General features: G+C 55.2%; 9 protein-coding genes across 9 annotated transcripts; 5 read left to right on the top strand and 4 right to left on the bottom strand.

Annotated features, from left to right (window-relative positions):
* Positions 1 to 69: 69 nt before the first annotated feature.
* On the bottom strand, positions 70 to 4,475 carry J3D65DRAFT_586358 (cation-transporting ATPase 4). The gene is made up of 3 exons (XM_066797758.1): positions 4,362 to 4,475; positions 820 to 4,304; positions 70 to 769 (listed from the first exon to the last, which is right to left on the bottom strand). The coding sequence occupies exons 2-3, from the start codon at positions 4,236 to 4,238 to the stop codon at positions 322 to 324; spliced, it is 3,867 nt and encodes a 1,288-aa protein (XP_066656793.1). The 5' UTR covers positions 4,239 to 4,304; positions 4,362 to 4,475; the 3' UTR covers positions 70 to 321.
* A 149-nt stretch (positions 4,476 to 4,624) lies between these two features.
* Positions 4,625 to 7,086, top strand: J3D65DRAFT_618912 (tRNA synthetases class I, catalytic domain-containing protein). The gene is made up of 3 exons (XM_066799694.1): positions 4,625 to 5,373; positions 5,433 to 5,856; positions 5,909 to 7,086. Exons 1-3 carry the CDS (start codon positions 4,872 to 4,874, stop codon positions 6,870 to 6,872), a joined length of 1,890 nt encoding a protein of 629 aa, XP_066656794.1. The 5' UTR covers positions 4,625 to 4,871; the 3' UTR covers positions 6,873 to 7,086.
* Positions 7,087 to 7,102: 16 nt separating this feature from the next.
* On the bottom strand, positions 7,103 to 10,511 carry J3D65DRAFT_618916 (uncharacterized protein). The gene is made up of 3 exons (XM_066799695.1): positions 10,087 to 10,511; positions 8,335 to 10,012; positions 7,103 to 8,285 (listed from the first exon to the last, which is right to left on the bottom strand). The coding sequence occupies exons 1-3, from the start codon at positions 10,261 to 10,263 to the stop codon at positions 7,600 to 7,602; spliced, it is 2,541 nt and encodes an 846-aa protein (XP_066656795.1). The 5' UTR covers positions 10,264 to 10,511; the 3' UTR covers positions 7,103 to 7,599.
* A 28-nt stretch (positions 10,512 to 10,539) lies between these two features.
* On the top strand, positions 10,540 to 11,898 carry J3D65DRAFT_550507 (uncharacterized protein; the record flags this gene model as incomplete). The annotated part of the gene is made up of 2 exons (XM_066797001.1): positions 10,540 to 11,393; positions 11,574 to 11,898. The coding sequence occupies 2 exons, from the start codon at positions 10,540 to 10,542 to the stop codon at positions 11,896 to 11,898; spliced, it is 1,179 nt and encodes a 392-aa protein (XP_066656796.1).
* Positions 11,899 to 12,171: 273 nt separating this feature from the next.
* Positions 12,172 to 13,474, top strand: J3D65DRAFT_282568 (acyl-CoA N-acyltransferase). The gene is made up of 2 exons (XM_066795092.1): positions 12,172 to 12,483; positions 12,599 to 13,474. Exons 1-2 carry the CDS (start codon positions 12,444 to 12,446, stop codon positions 13,117 to 13,119), a joined length of 561 nt encoding a protein of 186 aa, XP_066656797.1. The 5' UTR covers positions 12,172 to 12,443; the 3' UTR covers positions 13,120 to 13,474.
* J3D65DRAFT_618920 (uncharacterized protein) lies at positions 13,166 to 14,224 on the bottom strand. Its single transcript, XM_066799696.1, has 2 exons — positions 13,847 to 14,224; positions 13,166 to 13,743 (listed from the first exon to the last, which is right to left on the bottom strand). The coding sequence occupies exons 1-2, from the start codon at positions 14,009 to 14,011 to the stop codon at positions 13,477 to 13,479; spliced, it is 432 nt and encodes a 143-aa protein (XP_066656798.1). The 5' UTR covers positions 14,012 to 14,224; the 3' UTR covers positions 13,166 to 13,476.
* Positions 14,225 to 16,202: 1,978 nt separating this feature from the next.
* Positions 16,203 to 18,043, top strand: J3D65DRAFT_618926 (translation initiation factor 2, alpha subunit). Its single transcript, XM_066799697.1, has 4 exons — positions 16,203 to 16,301; positions 16,474 to 16,654; positions 16,712 to 16,874; positions 16,946 to 18,043. The coding sequence occupies exons 2-4, from the start codon at positions 16,577 to 16,579 to the stop codon at positions 17,632 to 17,634; spliced, it is 930 nt and encodes a 309-aa protein (XP_066656799.1). The 5' UTR covers positions 16,203 to 16,301; positions 16,474 to 16,576; the 3' UTR covers positions 17,635 to 18,043.
* A 117-nt stretch (positions 18,044 to 18,160) lies between these two features.
* Positions 18,161 to 21,217, top strand: J3D65DRAFT_675666 (uncharacterized protein; the record flags this gene model as incomplete). Its single annotated transcript, XM_066803585.1, has 4 exons — positions 18,161 to 18,236; positions 18,293 to 18,620; positions 19,061 to 19,556; positions 19,867 to 21,217. The coding sequence occupies 4 exons, from the start codon at positions 18,161 to 18,163 to the stop codon at positions 20,809 to 20,811; spliced, it is 1,845 nt and encodes a 614-aa protein (XP_066656800.1). The 3' UTR covers positions 20,812 to 21,217.
* A 13-nt stretch (positions 21,218 to 21,230) lies between these two features.
* J3D65DRAFT_568399 (putative extracellular exo-polygalacturonase) lies at positions 21,231 to 22,516 on the bottom strand (the record flags this gene model as incomplete). Its single annotated transcript, XM_066797614.1, has 2 exons — positions 21,231 to 22,044; positions 22,100 to 22,516. Coding segments are annotated over 2 exons (1,225 nt in total), but the record flags the coding sequence as incomplete, so codon positions are not given.
* Between the last annotated feature and the right edge of the window lie 749 nt (positions 22,517 to 23,265).

Genomic DNA, 23,265 nt, shown 5'->3' on the forward strand with positions numbered 1-23,265 from the left:
AAGGCTACTCAATCATTCTGGCCGTGGAAGCGGGTCTCGATGGGATGAAAAGACTCGAGTCGTTGAAAAGGGATAGAGTTGGAGATTTGTAACTCGGCGACATGCCGACAATTCCTGCACCCAGCCTTAGCTGCAATACAAGCTTCGGCTACATCTGCAGCTCGGAGCGCCACCAGATGCTCACAAAGCTTGTTCACACCCCAGGCTGGTGACGATGCATGTAGCAATTACGCCTGCTCCAAACGAGCATGCCATCTACCCTGACTATGTTACATCCGTGTCTCCAAGGTGCTTCGCTTTCCAACTACAGCATCACCTGCCTTATTGATCCTTTTTCCGCTCCTCTTCCTCCAACTCCTGCTTCTTGCGTGCTTCTTCTCTCGCAAGCTGGTCCGGCCGTCTTATCGCAATGTCCTTGGGCCTGTAGTCGCTGAAAAAGTGCTTGAGCACCTTTTCGATGATCCAGCAGCCGGCATAGTCGATGACCATCAGCGCCGTCATTGTCATCTTGAAATCGGTCGTGAAGGGCACGAGGCGTAGCTTCTCGTTGATTTCTGGGATAAACTCGGTCGCGCACGAAAAGGCAACGAACGCGACACCAACAAGGCCGTAGTACATGCCCTTGTTTTCCTTGATCGATTCACGGAAAGGCCGTCCCTGGTAGTTGATGGCAAAAGTCGAGATCTGCTGGATCAGCTGGAGAAGATAGATGGCACTGTTGAGCAGAGATGGCTCAAACTCGCCCTCGAGGTCGACGTCGTCCTTCTTCCTACATGGCAGTTAGCATCGCAAACTTTCTTACTCCAAGGCAAAACTTACGGCTCGGTACGCTGGACATATCGGGAGATGTAAATGAGTGTGACAATGTGGATCGCAAATTGGCCGAGGACCGATCCAATAATGTAGACGTTGAAGATGTTGTGCTGCGGTCTTTCCTTCGACAAAGCCTCGACAGGCTTCGCCCGAGAAATGGACAAGAAGCATACGCTCATCATCATTCCACTAATGGTGACTTGGCCGTCGCCAAATTTGATTCCATCGAGGTAGAGCACACTCAAGCTGTAGGCGCTGATGAGGCAGTTCAGAGCAAGGATCTTGTACATCTGAATCGTCGCGACCAGGGTGCAACGTCCCTGTCTGATGATGTTCGGAATGGCAACCACGTTGGCAAGCTTGCTGGTAAACGGTGCAGCAACCGAGGCGTCTCCAAGCTTGATAGTCGGGGGCTCGCCGTCATCCAGTTCAGTCTCCATCATCGACATTTGAATCTTATCAGCAAAGCCTTGGGCCTTCTCGCGCGCTTGACGTTCGCGAGCCTGCTTGGGCGTCTCGTTTTCCCTAATGACGGGTGCCGTCGCTTCAGGAGTGGCACCATTGCCAACAGCATCAGCAGCTCCGGTGATTCCTTTGCTGGCCTTCTTGTCGGCCTCACGCTTGATCGCCTTCTCGTAGTGGGGATTCGACGGACCGGGAGGGTACAGGTGAGCAATCATCGGCGGGACAGGGGGAACAGGCTGGTTGAAGCGCTGCATAATGGAAATCTGCTTCTCATACATTTCCTTCATCTTGCTGATGCGGAAGTGGTCGGCAATCTTGTCCAGGTCGTCGCGAGTGCCGTTGAGCAGCGCAACTCCAATGTGCGCCTGTTTCAAGGCACCAACATCGTTTGTGCCATCTCCGCACATGAGCGTGGTGTATCCAGCATCCTTGAGACCCAAGAGAATATCCTCCTTTTGCTTCGGTGAGACGCGCGCGTAAACCCACGCGTGGCGGAGCAGCGCATGCCATGCCTTTTGGTCCTTGAACTTTGCAAGAGCGTAGCCAGTCACACAAATGTCCTTGGTTTGGAGGATTTCCTTGGGAATGTCGCTGGTTGGGTCGGCTGGAATGTTGAACTTGTCATCGACGCTGCGCCAGACCAAGTGCTTTCCGGAATCGTCATTTTCGGGAGCGTCAAGAATGAGGCAGTCCCTGTCCACAATCTCAACTTGACGAGCGACGTGAACAGCCGTCAAAGGATTGTCGCCGGTAATCATTACGACACGGTGGCTGCTCTCGTTGAGCATGCGCACGGCCTTGGCAGCGTCATCTTTGAGCGGGCATTGAAGAACCAAGAATCCAGCAAAGTGCAAGTCGCATTCGACTTCCTCGCGCTTCAAGTCGTTAATTCTCTTTTGGCTAATCTCGTCTTCGTTAGACAAGCGCTTGTAAGCCAGAGCAAGAACGCGACCTCCATTGCGAGTAAAGTACTTGAAAGTCTCCTCGTACTTGGGAGGCGTGTCCACGAGCATGTTGCGGATGGTCTCTGGCGCTCCCTTGACGCCGACAAAGGTATGCTTGGTCTTCTTGCCGGTTTTAGGGTTGGGACCAACGACAGTGGCGACAGAGCTCTGCCTCTTCAATGCTGAAGAAAACTGGAAGCGACGCTTGATTTGGACAAGATCGGCGTAGTTGGAGTGGTTAGACTTGTTGGTCAGGGTGTCGGCGCGGCCGAGGCTCCATCCAAGAGCTTGCACAGTGGCCTTCTCCATGGGTTCTCCAACAATGTCTCCTTCGTCAAGCTTCACAAGGGCGTGTGCGGTTGCAAGGACCAAGGTCGTGTCAGCTCCGACACGGTTGACGGGAACCAGTTGAGTTTGAGCACCATCCTCCTCGGCCTTCGCATCTGGTTGACCCAGGCGCAGTCCAGCAACACCGTCCACAACCAAGTCCTCTCCAGTAAGAGTACCAGTCTTGTCAAAGCAGGCAACGTCTACGCGTCCGGCAAAGGGGATGCGGAAGGGCTCAGTGCAGTAGATAGCGTACTTGCTCAGAGCAGCCAAGCTCGTGTTGACGGCCAAGCTCAGTTCCATGGGCAGTTCCGGAGGCACGACGCTCGTGATGATCAGGACACAGTCCAGGAGGAGCTTCGACCTCTTCCGATCCCTGGCAACTCCCTCCTCCCAGACGTACCAAGAGGCGGCAATGGCGAAGATGAGCAAGAACAGGATAAAGAAGAGCGCCTCCACATTGTTCGCAGACACCCTTTCGGTAGAGTAGATCATGGTTCTAACAAGACTGCCCTGGCTTGTCTCAAACCCAGTCTTGATGACAATAGCCATGGCACCCTTATCGGGAGGTGGAGGAACACCCGAGGCGATTTGAGGAACAGTCTCGGGGGCATCCTCAGAGTTGTTGCCATGAGTAACTTGCAAAACTTTGGTACCGCCGAAGAGAAAGGAGTTCTTGTCCAGACCATCAGGCTCGATGCGCGCGTTTGCCGGACGCAATTGGACAGAGTCCTTGAGAACGGGTGTGCTTTCTCCAGAGAGCATTGCTTCGTTGACAATTGCTGAACCCTCAACAAGGACCATGTCACAAGCAACACCGCTATCCTCTTTGGTCCTTTCAACCGACACGAGATCCCCAGGGAGCAGCTTGTCACTGGAAACTTGCTCCCATTTGTTCTCCCTGTGCACCCAGATGTCATACGGCTTGATGCTCATGCCTCGGAACTCATTGAGCGTCCTTTGCCTTTGCCAGACAACCGTGCTCTCAAAAGCCACCAGCATGAACAGCGTGAACAGCGAGTAGTACCAGTATTCGTCCAGCATCCAAAGTCCCACGCAGAAAATCTGGAAAACGAAGAAGGGCGCAACGGCATGTTCTTTGAACAGTTCGGTAAAAGTCGGAACGGGGATATCGAAGGTATTGTCGCCGTAGTGCTGCTCGAGACGCTGAATTACGGCGGGAGATTCGAGGCCGCGCGACTGTTGGAATAAGCTAATCTCTGGCTTCGGCTCGGCGTCGAGCATGTACGACAGCGGCGCAAACGAGTCCTTTTCGACATTGTAGAGGAATCGACGCTTTTGGAAGAGGAACGAGATGTTTGGCTTTCCGCCAGCATTGTCGCGCTTCAAGGGACAGATCTCGGCCGCGCCGGCGTTTGCCACAGGGTGTACTTTGATGAGGGTCGCGTTACGGATGCTGTTGGCCTTGGTCGTCGTGAACAAGCCCCTGAGGTCAACGCTCCAGTGTGTAGATAGCCAGAGGAGGGACTGGAAGGTGATGATGGTGCCCGACCACACAAAGGTCCATTCCGAGGATCCCAGATGCTTCTCGTACTGAGTGGGGGATAGATAGATGCTGAAGAAGATGGGCCATGCGATGAGGAAGGGCCAGACGTAGGCGTGGAGAGCGAGCGGCAGCGGATTGTGCAGGCTGGCCGCCTTGATCTGGTCGTTATCGACGAGAGGCATCTTGGCCGGATGAAGAGGAAGAGGCCAGAGTGCTAGACAGCAGATTCAAGAAGTCGTGAGCTCGGGCTGCGGCGTGAAGGCGCGAGTCAGCGCGGCGGAATTTCATACGGCCGAGGTGCTTACCTGCACTGGGCTGCAGGGTTGCCAAGGTAGGTACATATACCTTGGAGACGCGCGCAACAACAGGCCAGCTCCAATTGAATGAGACGTGTCGAGTGCGCGGAAATTTGTTTTGATGGTAGGCTTGTGAAGCATCCAACTCAACATGCCGCCCGTCGAAAATCTGGCACTGGACGGCTAGTGTCAGCCGAGGGGCCAAAGAACCGCCTTGCCTTTCCACTGGCTGGCTCATTGGGAATGACGCAATTACACCCGTAGTTGTTGCACAGTATAGGCCCAGTGGTCATCAGCCAAAGGCATCTAGATGTGCAGCACCCATTTCCTACATTACGTGCCCGGGTACATGTAGGTGTTGAGCACCGCCGCAGCTGTGGCGCTGGCATGTGGCTCAATACTTCATGAGTCATGGTCTTTCACAAGGAAGCTCCAATCGTCGCAGTCACAACTTCGGTTTGATAGCTACTCTCCTCCCTCCCCCTCTCTCTTGATCCAACACCCCAATTGCAATTCACCATGGCGGACGCCCCTCCCCCCGGAAAGCCCGAGATCTCCAAGCGCGCTGCCGAAAAGGCTCGTAAGAAGGCCGAGGCCGCTGCGAAGAAGGCTGCCTCAAAGGCCGAAGTAGCTTTGCGACCCAAGGCCGAGCCGTCCAAGTCCCCCGCCAACATCTTCGAGGAAGGCTGGCTCAAGCGAGTATACCAGGAGAAGCCCGTCAAAGAAGTGCGCACGCGATTTCCACCAGAGCCCAACGGATACCTTCACATTGGCCACGCCAAAGCCATTGCCGTCAACTTCGGTTTCGCCAAAAACTACAATGGCAACTGCATCTTGCGATTCGACGACACCAACCCAGCAAAAGAGGAGGAGAAATACTTTACCTCGATTAAAGAAATGGTGACATGGCTTGGCTTCACACCCCACAAGGTCACATACAGCAGCGATAACTTTGACACGCTCTATGAGCTGGCCGAGGACATGATCAAGAAGGACAAGGGCTACGTGTGCCATTGCACGAGTAAGAAGGCTACACAAACTTGAAGAGCCTGAAAGAGCAGTCACTTACAATTGGTGCAGGAGAGGAGGTCCAGCGCCAGAGGGGAGAAAAGGGCGGAGAACGCTTCGCGTGCTCGCACCGCGACAGACCAATCGACGAGTCCTTGGCCGAATTCAGAGCCATGCGCGATGGCAAGTACAAGCCAGGCGAGGCCCACCTTCGCATGAAGCAGAGCCTTACAGACCCCAAGGAGGGTAACCCTCAGCTTTGGGATCTTGCTGCATACCGCATTGTCGAGAAGAACCACCACTACCGCACCGGCGACAAGTGGAAAATCTACCCGACGTACGATTTCACCCACTGCATTTGCGACGCGCTCGAGGACATTACCCACTCCCTTTGTACCACTGAATTCCAGCAGTCTCGCATATCTTACGACTGGCTGCTTGAGATTCTGGACATGAAGCTGCCCAAGTCAGAGGAGAAGGGTCCCATGCAGAGAGAGTGAGTATAGTCTTGACTCAAACAAGATCATTTCACTGACACTCGTGGGTAGATACGGTCGACTAAACGTCGAGGGCACAATCCTTTCCAAGCGCCGTATCGCGATGCTCGTGGAAGGTTGCGACGTGGAAAAGACCGAGGCAGATGGTACCGTGACCAAGACGAAGATTGCTCCTGCTGTTCGCGGATGGGATGACCCACGTCTGTTCACGCTGGTTGCCCTGAGGCGACGAGGAATACCAGCTCAGGCTCTCCTCAACTTTGTCCACGAGCTTGGTGTGACGGACGCTCTCACAAGCATTCAGGCAGTCAGACTGGACAATGCCGTGCGAAAGCATCTCGAGCGCACTGTTCCTCGCCTCAGCCTCATTATTGACCCGATCAAGGTTGTCATCGAAGACCTCCCCGAAGACCACCAGGAGATTCTCTCTGTACCATTCGACCCGAAGAAGCCGGACGGCGACAAGCGAGATGTACCTTTATCGCGGACCGTCTTCATCGACCGCAGCGACTTCCGCGAAGAAGCCGACCCCAACTTCTTCCGCATGGCACCCAACCAGAGCGTCGGCCTTCTCAACGCCATCGTCATCCGCGCTCTCTCCTTCACCAAGGACTCTGCTGGCCGCGTCAACGAAATCCGCGCCGTCAAGGTCGAGGGCGAGAAACCCAAGGCCTTTATCCACTGGGTTGACGCCAAGCAAAACCACAAGGTCGTCGCGCGCCAGTACAACGCCCTGTTCAACGCGTCCGAACCCAACACGCTCGACTGGAAGACGGGTGGCTACGCCGCTAGCTTGAATCCCAACAGCGAAGTCATTTTCAAGGACGCCGTCATCGAAAAGGGCCTCGATGCCTTGACTGCCGGCCGCACGGGCAAGCCTAGCTTCGGTGGCTCTGACGACCTCGTCCGCTTCCAGGCCATGCGCACGGGTTACTTCTGCATTGACCCCGAGAAGGAGGATGAGAATGTTGTCCTTAACCAGATTGTCACGCTGAAGGAGGACAAGGACAAATAGACGAGGCCCTTGTATTGCGGTGTGGAGTTGAGGCGGAAAAAGTCGATCGTACGTGGGGGGCGTTTGTAGTGACAGCGAAAGGAGCATTGCGAGGGCGGAACAAGCCGAGGGCAGTTGTTTGGTGGAATGCGCAACTTCCGTTCCGTATGCAAGACAGACAGACAGACAGCACATGCCGTAGTCAAACACTTTCAGGGAAGAGAAACCCGCACCTTCACGAAAAGTCGCCATGGAACAAGAAGATGAATTCCGCTAATCGCACAATCGTAAGTGCTGACCATAACTAAAACCACCCATTTGACCAGCCTCGCATGCTTCGAGACTACTACCATACCTACCTACTGACCCACGACGACCGCCAAGGAAAAGAAACAATGCGTGGCAAGAACAAGCTCGGATATCAAGAAAACATGACAAATTTAAAAGAGAAGGAAGGAAGAGGAAGAAACAGATACCGTCCAGTGGCCAAGTGGTATTGTGCATGACCGCCGCTGCCACGGCTCACCCGTCATCAAAAGCCTCTTGATAGGTATGCTGGCGTCCGGAGTTCAGCAGTCGTGCAGATCCAAAGCCTGATAGACGCGCCACCGAGAAGACAACATGAGCGCCGAACCGAATCCACCCGACCCAATCTATCAAAACAAATCCCACCGGCATCCGTTGCAAGGGACACAGCACGAGTAGCCAGGCACTCCTTTCACGCTCACCACAAAATAAAAACCTCAACTCAGCCCTCGACGAAGTCGACCTTTCTCAAAAACTCCCTCACGCGACCCACCTCAACGCCCTCGCCTGTCTCGCTCTCCACAGCCTTGACCAGGCCTTCAAGCAGCGTCTCAACCTGGTCTTCGGCGACGCCCGTGCACAGGCTGACGACTTTGCGGTACTGCGCCTCGATTTCGCCGTTCCGCGCCTTCAGTGTTGCCGATCGGGCACGCAGTTCGGCGTTGTTGACGTCGTAAGCGGCGAGGGCAGCGCGCAGGGTTTGCGGTGATGGGAGATTGAGAAGGGCCTGCTGCTGTGCAGGGCCAAAGGCGTGGAGGTCGATCTTGTCTGCGTCTTCGGGACCAACGTCCGGGGGCAGGTGGCCGGGCTGGACCAGGTCGAGCGGGACGTCGGCGTCGCCGGGGCGGAGCGTGTCCTTTTTGCGTACAATGTCGTCAACTGGCGTGGACGAGAGGCGTGAGATGCGATCGGCTTGTTCGGAAATGGCGTTGCGCAGATTGGTGATGCGCTGGTTTCGTTCGGTGCGGAGGCGCTGATGGCGTTGGAGGGAGGCAAGGTGTGTAGTCAAGTGACGTTGTTGTGTGGAGAGGGACTGAATGCTTGCGTTGGTGCGGTCGATGAGGTCTTGCTTGAGGCGGATTTCGGCGTTGAACTGTGACTCGGTTTGGGAGAGGAAGGAGGACATTGCTACAAGTGATTAGCAAATTTGGAGGCCTAGATAAGCCTAGGCACATACCGGGCATCATTTCCCTACTCGTTTCCTCCACTCTGCTGGCCGGTCCTCTGCTTTTGCTAGGCGATCCAGCCTGATTCGGTGTTTGATGGTTGAGCTTTTCCGGATCTTCGCCGACACCAAAGTCAATAGGTCGCAGCCCTTTGTAGTTAGCAATTGTGGGATCCGCCTTGACTTCGAGCAGCTGTTGGATGATGCTTCGGTTTCCAATCCGGGCCACGAGATTTAATGCAGTGTTGCCAGCCACGTCCCGAGCATTCACCATTTCCGACATGAACCTCATAAGCCCGATAGGTTTTGAACTGCTCCCCTCAAACGATGGCTGGCTGTTCTGGCTTGTCGTGTTGCGGACGAGGAATTCGAGGAGAGCCTCGAGGTAATATTTACTCGAAGCAGCTCGGCCTTTGACCCCCGATGCGACAGCAATGTGGTGGAGAATGGTGCGTCCCTGATCATCGCGCACTTCGATAAGAGGCGCCAGAAGCTCAAGCAGTTCGGGGAAGCAGCTGTGGTCGAGACAATTGTTCACAGCTACTGCAGCCATTAGCGGGGTTTGACCAGCAGCGTTTCCTCGGAAAATGTTTGCGCCTTTGGATATCAGGAGACGCATGACGTTTACGCGGGCTAAGGTGGCTGCCCAATGGAGTGCCGTGTTGGCAGACTGATCCAAAGGTAGATCGAGGTCGGAGCCGGAAAGATGCACGATGGCCGGATGGCTTGAGAAGTCCGTTCTCGACTGGTTGTCCTGGAAGAGGTCCAGAAGCGCTGCTTGCTTCTCTTGCGATGTTGTGTCATTGGGCGGTGGTAAAGGTGGTAGGGCGGCGGGAGCGTCTCCGTCTCCGGTCGAATTCTGCTGGCCTGCTTGGTGGTACACGAATGATTCGTTAGGTTCCGTCGGTGATCCATCTCGAATAGCTTCAACGTCACCGTTCCTCTGGGAGGGCGGCTCGTCTTGTCGTAACCTCTTGCGTGGAGGTTCCTGCCCATCTGGGCCTTGCTCACCATTGAATCCATGCGGCTGGGTAGCGTATGTAGAGTCGAGAGGGCCGGCAGTGCTAAAGCTTCGTTCTGATCGCATGCTAGGAATGCTCTGCTGACTTTCGCCTCGGAACGAATCTTGGCTTGCGAAGCTCTGGCGTGGTGGAGGGTGTGCCATGGGCCTTCTTTGCGCGCTGCTGGGTCTCGGGGCTGGCGAGTTCATCCTGGCGACCTTGTTCATGGCAGCAATGGCGTTGGAGGCCGTGGTGGAAATATTTGAGAAGAAGGTGCCTCCGGCGCTTGGGTTGTTGCCTCGACCGTCCATGGTGCTTGCGTAGAAGCGCTTCCTGTTGGCAGCCATGGCCTGCTCCTTGGTCGGAGTATCGACCTCATGGCCTTGGGCACCACCATCCATGCCATAATCAAGCAGCGGCCTCAAGAGGTCCTCGACGCCGTACTGGCGACAAAACTCGCGGCCACGGCGATAATTGATCCATGTCCCTTGGTACTTGCCATAGCCGCCTTGGACCTTCTCGTGCTCGCCCGTAAGGATTTCTTTCTCCAGCACCTTGGTACGCTTGCCCTTGTCGACGCCGGCAACTTTGAGGATCTGGGTGGCATTGAGCCAGGAGTCGGAGCGGCGCTTCATGACGGCGACGCTGTTTATTTCCATTTCGTAGACGTTGACGTTGGAGTAAACGGCCTGGCGCAGTTAGCTGAGGCACGCGTGCGAGTGCGAATGCGACTGGGCCTGGACACCCTCGCATGGGTACACACTGTATATATCTGGGGTGGGTGATCCATTGCATGGTGCGCGAGGCCATTCGCATCAGAAAAGCTTCTGGAGTAGCCGTTGCTTTGCTGCGACATGTTGTCGTAGCGGTGTCCGGACTGGCTGTGGCTCTGGCTGGCCCTGCCCTCGAATGAACCGAGTCCGGAGTTGGCAACCTGCATGGCAGGGCTTCGGGCGGGCACGGTGGGCGCAGAGGGGCGCAGAGGAGCGTTTGACGGACGAGCACAGTGAAGCAACGCAAGCAAGGTGAAGCTGAAGGGCGCAGACTGTCTGTCGGGTGGTGCAAGTCGTCGGTCTTGTCGGGCTCTCGGCGCGTGCAGCGGGAGTGAAGTGGAGAGGGAGCCGGGAACCGCGTCAAGCAGCTGGAGCGCGCACGACGGGAAAGCTTGGCTCCAGTCGTCATCATCCTACCGTCCCTCAAGTCCTGCCTACATCTGATGCCCCCTCCCTCGCGCGGAGACGCCGTCGCCTCGAGACGACTGCTGCGCGCATTGCTGAGAGAAGCCACCTATCTGCCCGATCCTGCCGCTCGCCAATTCGTCCGCCGACATGTGCTCTCCGCCTTCGACGACTACCGCATAAAGCCAACAAAGCCAGACTCGGAGCTCGACAGCCTCAACTTCTCCCCTGAGCGAATACGCGAGAAGTTCCGCCAGGCCCGCAAAGGTCTCAGCCTGTTGCGCCGCGCCAACGAAGGCGAATTGCGACCTCTTGAGCGTATCTTGTCTTGGACGTATGGCCGCCACGGGCCTTACAGATATGAGCTGCTCAGAAAGCATTTGCTCGTCCCTGACGACCTCTACGGCCAGCAAGCCGTCGAGCATCATTATGCCACACTCCAAAAAGGAGATGATCGGGTTGTACTGGACAATCTGCCTCGCGCCGTAGTCGAGATTCCTCGCAAGAAGCCCCTCGAAGCAGAAGAGCCTCGCGTCTTTGAAATATCTCCCCGCTACCCCAGGCTCAAGGGCTTTCTTGAAGCCACGGTCAGGAATTCACATCTGATTGTCTCCAGAAGTGCAAAGCTGAAGAAGACGAAATTCAGTGTGCCAGCTCGAAATACTTGGGAGCGCCCGATGCCTCACAAGCGCGTCCGTAATCAGGTCGAAGAATGGTACGCAACCGTTCTTGACAAGCTACAGCCGCCGCTCGCCGAGGAAGATTGGAACAGACTGCGAGGCTTGGTCTTGGGACAGATACCTTGGGAGGGCCTCAGACCGAGACGTCCAAGAGCTCTGGAAATGCAAGCACACTGGTCGCAGTACGACGTCGACAAACTAGTCCAGTATGGGTTTTCAGCTGGAGATTATCGACTAGATATGAGATTGAGGCAGATGCGATTGAATGAGGAGGGCCCAAAGGAAGCGAAGATTGCACGGCTTGTTCGAACTGCCGGTTCTTTTGTTACTCTCGACGATCAGTACCTTGGCGAAAGCACTCTACATCCTATCGCTTCAGAGAAACTTCTAAGACATCAGCTCGAGATTGAAAGGCTCCCGACAAAGATGCCCGGGGTGGATAGGGCAATCCGTATCACACCTCGTTCCATGAGGCGCTTGTGGGCCAAAATATTCGCTCAATGCCCTGTCATGTGGTACGATGCACAGAGGAAGAAGTGGAACGCCAAGTGGGGATTTTCCACGACTTGGGAGTCCGACCAAGCGTTCAAAGCAACGGCGGATGACCTTAGCCTCTTTGAAGGTGCCGAAAGTTTTGCAGCAGACAAGAAGAAGCGCACATCAAAGAGACGATCAGAAGACGTAGAAGTAGGAGGCAAATCACCGGCAGACGGCTAAAAGGTTTCCAAAGGAAGAGGCTTGGGAACGCTATTCTACGCACACAGCAAAAGTGAGACCGCCGGGGAGCTTTCAAGCCGCCTTCAAAGCTACTCTTCGGAAAGAGGCTCAGAAGCATGAAACTATCTATGAGGGACAGTCAGGGAGCAATCAAGCCCCAAATCGCGAACCCATGATTGCGTGTGCCACGATTTCTGCTACCAAGTCTCGGAGGCAAAAGAGACGACTACTGAAGGCTGCATGCCACGCAACCGCCCGAAAGAAACAGAGTCGCGAAACGATTCCCATACTAACTTTCAAAGCTGTCGCAAAGCGCGGAATCACGTTGGAGCGTGATCCTTGCCAACCATTCCAGATTAGCAATCGACATTTGACCGGCTCTCGTAGGGCGTGTGAGGTGGGGCCTACTTCAACATCGCACTTGCACGAGCGGCGGCGCAGTCGGCGGGACGTCTGGAATACTAAGAACATAAAGCTGCGCTAACCCCAGCCCCCAAAGGTTGACCCCGCAACTTCAGCTCAGAATTCACTCCAACCAAAAAAACATGTCGGCCGAACCAATCATTCGCCTCGCCAGGCGCGAAGGTACGTAGTCCAAGCCAAAGCTACCCGTCGACACGTTTTCTCCGCCTTGACAACGGCAAATGCAAAGAGTCCAACTGTCGTGCGCTCACTAACACCAATGACTCGCACGCCGCAGACGTCCCCGAAATCCTCGCCATGATCAAAGAGCTGGCAATCTACGAAAACGCGCTGGACTCGGTACAAGCGACGGAGGATTCGCTGCTCGCAACGCTGTCATTCGCGTCCTCGGACGCCCCCACCACCACCACCACGACAACCGGATTCGCCAAGACGTTTCTGATCCTCGCGCCCGCCGCTGATGCCGCCGGCGGCGCACCGCAAGTAGCCGGCATGGCGCTCTTCTTCCACAACTACAGCACGTGGCGCGCGGCGCCGGGCATCTACCTCGAAGACCTGTTCGTGCGGCCGGCGTACCGCAAGCGTGGCTACGGCAAGCTGCTGCTGCGCGCGCTGGCGGGCGAGCTGATGCGCGTCAATGGCGGCCGCCTCGAGTGGAGCTGCTTGAAGTGGAATGAGAGTGCGCTGGGCTTTTACAAGAGCTTGGGTGCGCAGCGGATGGATGAGTGGGTGGGGCTGCGCGTTGAGGGGGACGCGGTAAAGAGGTTGGCCGAGGGCAGGGAGGGCGAGGCGAGTTGATGGTCTGGTTCGTCTGAAAATCACAGTAGCGAGAGAAACGATTCATCAAAGACATTTCATTGTTGACGCTATACGAACGTCCAAAAACTCAATGGCGCTATGTAGGACGAGCGCGGCGTGCGTCTGGTGGTCGGGAGGTCGAATGTTGAAAAAACGAAGAAGAGAATGAAAGTTTAAGGTAATGCCATGCGTGCGTATGTCACCAAGCCGAATACTTCCCCTCTTCAAAGCAAAAGCCAAACAATAAAACCAAAGGTGGAGAAGCTCTCCAGTTCAAGTCCCTCATCCAGTCGTCATTCGCGCGCTTGGGCCTTCGATCTAAGTGCAGCTCTGTCGGATGATCCGTGTTAGTCATGTTCAAAGTACGTCCCGAACCTGAAAGGCCTCTTCCTTGTCCTCACGACAAGGCGAGTACTGGAAGAAGAGCAAGGAGAGCAAGTAAATAACAGGTGCGCAGATCCTGATCGAGAACCTCTGCGTCTGTTGGGGCCTTGCACACCTCGTTCCTGCAAAACCGCCAAAGCGAAGCAAAAACAGAGAAGTAGAACTTACCGAGAGCGCAGGGTACTCGCCACCACACTTGTTGAAGCAGTCAATCTTGGCGTTGTTCTGGCAGTAGCAACCCTAAACGCGCAGTTAGCGAAAAATCCACAACCCGTTCCGTAAGCCCTGCTAGGGAAGGGGAGGGAGGATAAGGACTGTCAGGGGATTATTTGGATTGGCTCACCTCCGGCCAAGATTGTATACAGATCACTGCTTCACACTCGCAGGTGCTGGCCGTGCCATTGGAAGCAGCGGTGACATCCACGTTCTGCGGCGCAGCGATGGGCGTGGCAACAGCGAAGCTGGCCAGGAGGAAGGTGAGGGAGAGAGCAGAGGTAAAGGCCTTCATTTTGCTGACTGGATATGTGGGTAAAGGGTGTGGAAAGGTAGAGATTTTTTGGAGTAGGCGTGGATGAGACGGGTGGCCGTTTGTTGTTGGTGATGCAAAACAAGGTGTTGCTCGACCGATGAGTATGAAGACAGACAGGATTAAAGACAAGACGTCAGAGAAGGAGATTGAGTTGTTTGAGAGTTGGAGGAGTAAGGAGAAAGCGCTGAATTGATCACTGCTTGGTCTGTTCTAATTCACGCCCCGAAGGCGAGGTTTTATATTTGAGGAGGTCTAAGGCCCCGTTCGCTTCTGCTTCCTCCGCGTCCGGTGGTAAGACTCGCGAGTCGACTCGACACTCGACTCGTCGACGAAGACAGCCAGGCGAACTGCCGGCACACTGTGTGTCCGGGTCGTGCAACCTCGCAGGTCCTTCGCGGGTTTGTCGTGAGGTGCAAAAGCCATCGCGGCGTCATATGGCTATTGCTTTTTCCAGTTTTGGAAGCAACGTTGTGAGCAGGCTGACAGGCGAGCGAGCCATGGTTCCGAGTAGATGCGGGTGTCCGTGTGTCTTTTGGAAAGGGGGCCGAGCATGGACCAATCGCGGCGGCGGAGCGGAGAGTCTTGGCGAGGTTATAGGTCTGGTAGGCTGTTCGACGCCAAGATGCGTGAGAGGAAGAACACGAGTGTGGCATGCTGACTGCTTCGGGGAGGTTTTGAAGGCTTCCCGTTCTGCCCCAATCAGGCTCTGGTTCTCCGCACTTTGACGCGTGCAGCGAAAACTTCTCTGGAACCTGGAGCCTTCATCTATTTAGCAGCGACCCTGGCTCCGAAGTGACGAAGGATTTCACCAAGGGCTCTAGTGAAAGCCGCTCATGTTTTCCGCCCCAATTAGGTGCCAAGAAAGGGATACGAAGCGTATACGAGCATGGTCTGAGAGATCATGCTGTCATCGAGGCTCTGAATACCTTGGCGCTCCCAGACTTCGGCAGCTGTCGACGACGAGGAATGGTTGAAATGGATTGGAGCAGCGATAGGACTTGAAGGATTGAGGCTGCGTTGCGGTGTGGTTTATCCAGGAATCAATGGCACCCGAGTAAGACATTGTGGAGGCCAGATGCTTATGGAGGAATTGACCGTCCGAGAAAATGGAAATGGTAGACCATCCAGGTGTAGACGATGCGACCTGGATGGAGGCTTGGCGACGGCCTGGATTATTTCCGGTCAAGAGATACTTTCATGTTGTTGGATTGCACTCTAGTCGTTTGTCTTCGGTTACCGAGATGCGCCATGGCTACCAAGCCGTTGCGCCTGGAGAGGTCATGAGAAGACGAATTCCTCGCGAGGAAAATCCTTTGGATACTTGCTCTCGCCTCTAATATCGCTCTATCCATGGCCAGGACTTCTGCAAGCCTGGGAATCTCAGTAATCGAGGCGCGTGCTGGAATTTTGGCACACAGAGCAATATATTCCGCGAGTGGGAGCATGAGTGCGCCTTGTTGTACCTCATGGATGCCTGAATGCTCCGGAGCACTCAAGAAAAAGGTCTCTTGCATGCTTCCTGTCAGTAGCCTTCGGAATCCGCAAGTGCTCAGCATCTGCTGCTAACTTTCAGTTGTATGGGCCATGAGGATTGGCACTAAGTCTCCAGATGAAATCGAAAACATGGCCGCTGTTTGTTTCCAAGTTCCAAGACCTTGGTGGAGAGGCTTTGGCGAACAGGCAGCAATGGAAAGCAGCAAGCAAAGAGTCGACTTTGTTGGAGTTGAAGAAGGGAGAGATGCTGGCCACTACCCTGCAGTTTAGAAACTTCAATGGCGCTGGCACGTAAGGCGTCGAAAGAAACGATACTCCCTGGGTTTAGCTTCAGTAATGAATGAAATCTCCTTCAGCGCAGCCATGATAGTGCGTGACTCAGGTTCTTTGAGCTTCAGCGTGACAGAGGACGACAGCTCCCTCAGCGTCGTGATGATAGCGAAAGAAAGCTCCCCAGGCGCGACTATGGCAGCGAGCGAATGCTTCCTGCTTTCAGCCACAATCTTGCGGCCATAATTCTCAGTCTGATTTCCTTCGACGAAGACTGTGATGGAAGCGTTGAAGGACAAGAGGGAGTCTTCCTTGAGACGCTCCGAATTCGGTTTCGTGTGCCTTAGCTTCTGAGCCGTCTTAAAGCTTGGCGTTGCTCGGACAATCAGAAGAGCAACAATCCGAAGACTCGTCCAGATGACGGACCCAGCAGAATCTGTACATGCAGATAGTGAAGAAGAGACGCAGGAGATGAAGAGTGGAAGGCATGATCGTGGGCAGTAAGGTGAGTCAGCTGCGAAATCTTGGCATCCCGCCCCACCAAAAGTTGTTTCTGGCACCTGTTTGGTGGTCGCGGTCGAAAACTACACCAGCCCACCATCCGTCATTGACTCGACCCCGGACCGTCTCGCGCCTCCGCACATACAGCCATCCTCTCCCTCTGACACCTCGTCCAGGCCATCAGCCACTCTTACCGCAAACGAGGCTACGCCGCAGCTCGCGCAACCCTCCCAGAGGAAAACAGTCATATCCTTTGTGACCAGCGCCGACACCGCCAACATGTCGCTCACAAATTGCCGTTTCTATGAGGAGAAGTATCCGGAGGTGGAGAGCTTCGTCATGGTCAACGTCAAGCAGGTGAGCCTTCGCACGCGCAAGAATGGGCAGAACGGTGACTAACCTTTGTCTGCACAGATTGCCGAGATGGGCGCATACGTCAAGCTCCTCGAGTACGACAACATCGATGGCATGATCTTGCTCAGCGAGCTGTCGAGAAGACGTATCCGTTCGATCCAGAAGTTGATTCGCGTCGGGAGGAACGAGGTCGTCGTTGTGCTGCGTGTGGACAAGGAGAAGGGTGCGTACAATCGCATGACTGAAGATGAGCGAGGACCTTGAGCGCGCCGAGTGCTAACTCCGCATCTGCAGGTTACATTGACTTGTCGAAACGCCGCGTCTCGCCTGAGGATGTTATCAAGTGCGAGGAGCGCTACAACAAGAGCAAAATGGTGCACTCGATCATGCGCCACGTCGCCGAGAAGACCCTTACCCCGATCGAGGATCTCTACAAGCACGTCGGCTGGCCTCTGAACAAGAAGTATGGTCACTCGATTGATGCGTTCAAGCTCTCCATCACCAACCCCGAGGTCTGGAACGAGGTCACCTTCCCCAACGAGGCCGTCAAGTTGGAGCTCCAGTCCTACATTGGCAAGCGCCTTACTCCTCAGCCCACCAAGGTTCGCGCGGATATTGAGGTTACGTGTTTCGGCTACGAGGGTATCGACGCGATCAAGCATGCACTGCGCACGGCCGAGGCCAAGAACACCGAGGAGACGCAGGTCAAGGTCAGGCTGGTGTCGCCGCCCCTCTACGTCCTCACCAGCCAATGTCTGGACAAGAGCGTTGGTATTTCCGTTCTGGAGCAGGCGATCGAGGAGGTCACGGCGAACATCCGAAAGGCGGGCGGAGATTGCAAGGTCAAGATGGCGCCCAAGGCTGTCACGGAGAGCGACGACGCCGAGCTCCAGGCTCTCATGGAGAAGAGGGAGCGCGAAAACCAGCAAGTCAGCGGAGACGAGGACGACAGCGAGAGCGACGAGGGCGTCGTTGGCGAGTAAATGGGCAATGGGATTGCAGAATCACAGGTGGACCAAAACAGTGACGGGCCACGGGTTGCACCCGGACGTCATCACCAAGAAGGACCAGAGGCATGATGGTGCAGTCAGTAGACAAAAATTCAGCGATAGGCGCTGAACCGGAGTCCGGTTGAGGAGCATTCATGCATGTCGTTGAACCAGAGATGGTTGAGGAGCATTCACACATGGGGATAGCGTGATGGTGGCGGCAAATAAAGATTTTGTGTATAGCATGCCGTCAATGGCGTTGGCCGTGAAACAGGGAAGTCGAGGTTGAAACAGGCACAAAGCAAACAGGCCAAGCCGACATGGGGGTCGTGGACGTGGCCAAGGAGCTATGGCCCACCCCCACCGCCGTCCGTACCCATGAATCCATCTTTTGCTACTGCGCCTCGCCTCTTTTTTCCTAGGCAGCTCAAAGTCGCCCGCTAACCTCGCGCGAGCAGCTCTTCTGCTCCAATTCCTCCGAGCAGCTCCAGTGCTTTGCTACTCCGACGCGGCAGCAATCATGGTTCGCTGGGGAAGACTGATGGGTTTCAACACCCACGACCGGAGGCAGCGCCTTCGCGACGAGATGCAGTCCTGTAGGGTTTCCAATTTTTCGCCCATGATTCGCCGGCCGCTTCTAACTGAGCACCAGTGCTGCCGACGCGCAGAGGCGACATGCCGCCGTCGCCGATTCCCGGCAAGGAGGTCACCAAGATCTGTCTGCGCCTTAGACATCAGCTCGAGACGATTATCCCATGCGAGATCGAGGAGTCGCTGATCACTACCGCCCGGAGCCATATCATCACCCCGCAAGTCGTTGCGCTGGCCAGAAATGCCGGTGGAGAAGAGTACAAAGCTTGTGTGGTCTTTTGCTTGCTCATCGTCAAGAAATGGTTCGCGAAGCAAGCCACTCTGGAGCTCTGGGACTCGGACCTGCACGACGTACGTGCTACTGCGTGTGAGGTCATTGCGAAGCATATGTAAGTCTTTTCAAAGTCACATCTGGACAGTCATGGTGGGCATCGAGAGCAGTCGTTTAGTGCCACAGCTACGCCTAGGGAGTAGACATTCACCATGATCGCTATGGCGATGGAGCATTCCTTCATACTGCAGCTGGCGTTCGGGAAGCTGTCGGTCTGCACCATAGCTACGCGTTGGGGGCACTTCATTACCACCACAGTGACGGCTATGGAGCTTCCTTCGCAGCTCGGCTAGCGTTCAATGAGCTGTCTTTCTGCACCCCGGCTCTATTTAAGGAACCCCATTTCCCTCGACATCTGGGATGAACGGACTATCTGCAGTGACGAAGGACAGCTCCCTAGGCGCAGTTGTGGCAGCGAATTACTGCTTCATTCGCAGCAGCCATGGACGGCTCCCTAGATGCAGCCGCTTTTTGGACAATTTACTGACGACGACACAGAATCGAAGCTGAAGAAGACATGTGCTACCTGCTTGAGGACGTCTTGCTGAAGCGCTACTCCTACGTCGTCGACGGTGAGGATACCGCGCCCGCCAATGCCATCGAAAAAGCAGTCGACCTCCATGCCCTCCGTGTCATTGGTTCATCGGGCTATCAGCGCTGTATTTCCTTCTTGTGGAAAGGCTGGCTTGTCCAAGATGACGACGACCCTTCTCGCTTCGTCGACTGGAAGAAAAAGGGCGTCACTAACTACTGGTCGCACATTGATCCCGATCGGATGCGTGTTCCGGCCTACCAGAACGCTCTTCAGATCATCATTTCCGTGGCGTTCCTGGCCCTATACACTGGTTCAATCAACACGCAGAATCCTGGCGGAGACCTGGACCCGGTTGAGGGTCTGCTATACATCTTCACAGCTGGGTTCGTCTTCGACGAGGCCGCAAAGCTTTGGAAAGTCGGACGGTACTACATATCGTTCTGGAATGCATTCAATTCGGTAAGCCTCCTCTTCTCTCCCCCCTTTCGTTGCACTTGGGGAGCATTCGTGTGAGGTGGACTCATCCTCATCACGCCTCAAAGTTGCCCAGCAACGGGAAGGCTCCTCAGCATCTTCATTGTCCTCTCAGTATCATCATTGTTCTCTCACCATCCTCATTGTTCTCTCACTTGCCCTGCCTCACCAATGCTCCTTGGTGTCCCCGCTCCATGTTCCTTCTATCAACCCCGGGGATGACACATGGCCATCCCCGACCACAAATCAACCCCCCGCCCCCGAAGAGACAGACCTGAAGGCTGACATCACGTAGACCCTCTACGCCCTCCTTATCGTCTCGTTTGTCACGCGTATGATCGCTTTGGGCCACGACTGGGAGTCTGAGCAACGCATGTACTTCAACACTCTCAGCTACAACTTTCTGGCCTTCTCCGCTCCCATGTTCTGGATGCGACTACTGCTCTATCTGGATACGTTCCGATTTTTCGGCGCCATGCTGGTCGTGCTCAAGGTCATGATGAAGGAGTCGCTCATTTTTTTCGCCATGTTGTTCTTCGTCCTGGTTGGATTCTTCCAGGCCTTCATTGGCATGGACCAAGTGGACGAAAAGATCACAGCGACAACCTTCATCGTGCAGTCGATGCTCGCAGCTATTTTGCAATCGCCCGAGTTTGAAGGATTCGACAACTTCGCCCCGCCGTTTGGCATCATCCTCTACTACATTTTCACCTTTGTTGTCATGGTCATCTTGCTCAACATCTTGATTGCCTTGTATAACAGCGCGTACGAGGATATCACAGACAACGCTGTTGACGAGTACATGGCCCTTGTCAGTCAAAAGACGATGCAATATGTCCGCGCCCCCGACGAGAACGTCTTCATCGCTCCATTCAACCTCATCGAGCTGTTCTTCCTCATCATACCATTCGAATGGTGGATGGACGAAAAGAGCTACGCCCGCCTCAACGACTACGTCATGGGCTTCATCTACTCGCCTCTGCTTCTCATCACGGCGGCCCTTGAGACCCGCGAGGCCCACAGGGTCAAATTCAACCGCAAGCGCGGCGAGGCCGACGACGACTCCATGCAGGAGTGGGAAGAGCTGGCTGGCGAGGTTGATTTTGAGGCTGAAGGCTGGGATAAGAAGTGTGAGGAGGTTGCCCCTGAGATTGGCGTCGAGCAGGCCGTCGTTGAGATTCGCCAGCTGAGGAGGGAGATCAGCGAGGTGCGGGAGATGGTGTCGAGCATGCTTCAGTAAAGCACCCAGTGGTGTTGAGGGAGACGATAACTCCCGGCACTGCGGCTACATCCACGGAGCATTCCTTCACTACTACAGCGGGGACCGGAGAGTATCGTGCATCCGCAGCTCGTTCACTCAAAGCCACACGGAAGTAAACCGGAGATGAATGACTTTGCAGCGTCAAAGGTCTATGGGTGGGATCAGTACATATTGTACATGGTATGAGACACGGCAGCAGTTTTCCTACTCCGTCTTTGCTTTCAGTCAAGTTCGGGATTCTCTTCAAGTCACTCTACCGGAACGTCTTTTTCTTCGTGGCTCCGGCAAGCCTCTTGACTGATTTGAAGCGCGCTAATGAGGTCTCTGGGTATTTGTCGTTACTATTCCCCTACAGTCTGCAAGTAATCTATTTACAGCGTTTTCAGACATGTTTTTCTCCCCCTCTAACCAGAAGCACCAGTCGTGCACTCAACGCCCAAGTCGCTCGGGGTGTTTGCGCAAAGAATCTCGCCGCTGCCCGACGAGGCCTCGACGGTCCAGTCGGAAATAGTGACGCCGCAGGTGCCGCCCGAGCCGCAGTTGATGTTGGCGGTCGTCGGGTCGTACTTGTCAGACGTCGTGCCGCTGAAGCCCTTGATGACAATGTCGGACAGCTTCGCGTCGCCGGGGCTGCTCTCGCAGTACGAGTCGTCCTCGCCGTAGCAGCTCTGGATCTGGAACGCGTAGTCCGAGTTGTCGACGGTGAAGTCGGTGAACGTTACGTTGGAGACGGTGGATACACCATGGTCGTTGCCGCTGGGGTACGTCTTGATGCCGGCCGCCTTGGACGAATCAATCATCTTAGCGTTGGACACGTAGATGTTCTTGACCGAGTCGTCAGAGCCCTTGCCCAGCGACCCGACCGAGATGCCGTGGCTGCCCGTGCAGGTGATGGTGTCGACCGTCACGTAGTTGGCCGAGGGCTTGAAGGCTACGCAGTCGTCGTCGTTGACCACTTCGATGTTGGTCAACGTGACGTAGGTGCTCTCGCCAATGTCGAAGCCGTCGGTGTTTTTGGGCTCGTTGTCCGACGTCGACTTGGCCGTCATGTTGAGGTCTGAGAAGACGACATTGGTCGAGCCGCCCTTGACCGAGTTGAAGACGTTGGGCGGGTTCTTTTGCGACAGGTTGGAGACCTGGATGTCCGAGCCGCCAGTGATGTAGAGCAGCGTCGGGCGCGCATAAGACTCGTCTTGGGCAAAGAGATCCCAGCTGTCAAGATCATGTGAGTACACTTTTCCGACCGTCAACGCTAGAATTTTCTTACGATTCTTGTCCATTTCCATCAATGACGCCAGACCCAGTGGTGGAGCGGATTTTGATGCCATCAATGTTCTTGATATTCATCATGGCCGTCTCGCCGTTCCAAGTGTCCGTCGACCCGGTGAACTTGAGCGTGCCTTCAATCTGAAAGTCGCATCCAGCACAGCCCTCAAAGTCCAAGACGCTGTTGGCATAGTACGTCGTTTCGGCCGGCAGCACAATGGTGCCACTGCTGCACTCGGCGATGGCAGACGTGATTGCGGGGACGTCATCTGTGGACTCCGAACCACCGGCAGACGGAGTGCAAGCGGATGCACGCTCCTTCAGCGCCTGCGCCGGCTTGCCATTGGTGGTTGTGGTTGGCAGAGCATACGCCGCCGAGAGAAGGGGAAGCAACAGCGAAACTGAAGAGCCAACCATATTATCGACAAGGAGTAAAGTTGAAAAGGGTTAAGAGAAGGAATGACAGAAGATTGAAGAGATGACTTTGCGACGTTCCTCAGGACCATCGCGACTAGATATAACCATCTTGTGGGGGATACAGCATGTCCAAGCGCGAGAGCAGTGCACAATTGGTTTCGGTTAGCTGGTCCGAGCAGCACGCAGGAGGCCCTCCAGAAGCATTGTCGTGGTTGGCGCTCTGTGCGTGCCGTCGGATCTCGTACTCGCAGCGGAAGGAGGAAAAAGAGTCGTGCCTGACGTCGCCTCCTTTATTCCCAGGCCCATTCCCACGGAGCTTCAGTGAGATGGGGAAGAATCGGCGGCACGTGCAAGACGCCTGTCTACACATTTGGCGACGCATCTCGCGTCCTGCGTCGACGACGTCGATCACACATTACCGCATCCGGGCTAGCGCGCACGCAAAAGGTGTGCCAAGCCCGTCTCGGTTACCACGACTTCTCCACTCCTCGCGTTTCGATGTTTGAGCTGCCGAAGCGGCTGCATCATCACTTCTCTCCTGCTTCTTCGCGGACTCCTGCCGACATAACCCACCATTCGCAGGCGCTTGGTTTGCAAAACGCTTTGCCGCCAGGGGTAGCGGTTTCCTGCAGCAGCGCCCTCGGGTCTTCCGAGATGGCACGGATTTGCGGTCCGCAGGGTAAAATCGACGGGCACCGAGGGCTCCATCTCTCCGTATCGTGTCTCCGTGGGCACCGCGCTAGACAGAGT

The sequence above is a fragment of the Phyllosticta citribraziliensis genome (genome assembly GCF_038025025.1).
Source record: "Phyllosticta citribraziliensis strain CPC 17464 chromosome Unknown J3D65scaffold_4, whole genome shotgun sequence".
Classification (NCBI taxonomy): domain Eukaryota; kingdom Fungi; phylum Ascomycota; class Dothideomycetes; order Botryosphaeriales; family Phyllostictaceae; genus Phyllosticta; species Phyllosticta citribraziliensis.

What these genes read in the sequence shown, in the direction of transcription:
- J3D65DRAFT_586358 (XM_066797758.1), bottom strand. Translation starts at nt 4,238, where the DNA reads ATGCCTCTCGTCGATAACGACCAGATCAAGGCGGCCAGCCTGCACAAT. An exon ending in TATGTCCAGCGTACCGAGCC is followed by an intron (nt 770 to 819) that starts GTAAGTTTTGCC and finishes ACTGCCATGTAG; the next exon opens with GAAGAAGGACGACGTCGACC.
- J3D65DRAFT_618912 (XM_066799694.1), top strand. Translation starts at nt 4,872, where the DNA reads ATGGCGGACGCCCCTCCCCCCGGAAAGCCCGAGATCTCCAAGCGCGCT. An exon ending in CTACGTGTGCCATTGCACGA is followed by an intron (nt 5,374 to 5,432) that starts GTAAGAAGGCTA and finishes CAATTGGTGCAG; the next exon opens with GAGAGGAGGTCCAGCGCCAG. An exon ending in AAGGGTCCCATGCAGAGAGA is followed by an intron (nt 5,857 to 5,908) that starts GTGAGTATAGTC and finishes ACTCGTGGGTAG; the next exon opens with ATACGGTCGACTAAACGTCG.
- J3D65DRAFT_618916 (XM_066799695.1), bottom strand. Translation starts at nt 10,263, where the DNA reads ATGCAGGTTGCCAACTCCGGACTCGGTTCATTCGAGGGCAGGGCCAGC. An exon ending in ACCCACCCCAGATATATACA is followed by an intron (nt 10,013 to 10,086) that starts GTGTGTACCCAT and finishes TAACTGCGCCAG; the next exon opens with GCCGTTTACTCCAACGTCAA. An exon ending in GAGTAGGGAAATGATGCCCG is followed by an intron (nt 8,286 to 8,334) that starts GTATGTGCCTAG and finishes AATCACTTGTAG; the next exon opens with CAATGTCCTCCTTCCTCTCC.
- J3D65DRAFT_282568 (XM_066795092.1), top strand. Translation starts at nt 12,444, where the DNA reads ATGTCGGCCGAACCAATCATTCGCCTCGCCAGGCGCGAAG. An exon ending in TCGCCTCGCCAGGCGCGAAG is followed by an intron (nt 12,484 to 12,598) that starts GTACGTAGTCCA and finishes CGCACGCCGCAG; the next exon opens with ACGTCCCCGAAATCCTCGCC.
- J3D65DRAFT_618920 (XM_066799696.1), bottom strand. Translation starts at nt 14,011, where the DNA reads ATGAAGGCCTTTACCTCTGCTCTCTCCCTCACCTTCCTCCTGGCCAGC. An exon ending in GTATACAATCTTGGCCGGAG is followed by an intron (nt 13,744 to 13,846) that starts GTGAGCCAATCC and finishes CTGCGCGTTTAG; the next exon opens with GGTTGCTACTGCCAGAACAA.
- J3D65DRAFT_618926 (XM_066799697.1), top strand. Translation starts at nt 16,577, where the DNA reads ATGTCGCTCACAAATTGCCGTTTCTATGAGGAGAAGTATCCGGAGGTG. An exon ending in TCATGGTCAACGTCAAGCAG is followed by an intron (nt 16,655 to 16,711) that starts GTGAGCCTTCGC and finishes TTGTCTGCACAG; the next exon opens with ATTGCCGAGATGGGCGCATA. An exon ending in GCGTGTGGACAAGGAGAAGG is followed by an intron (nt 16,875 to 16,945) that starts GTGCGTACAATC and finishes CCGCATCTGCAG; the next exon opens with GTTACATTGACTTGTCGAAA.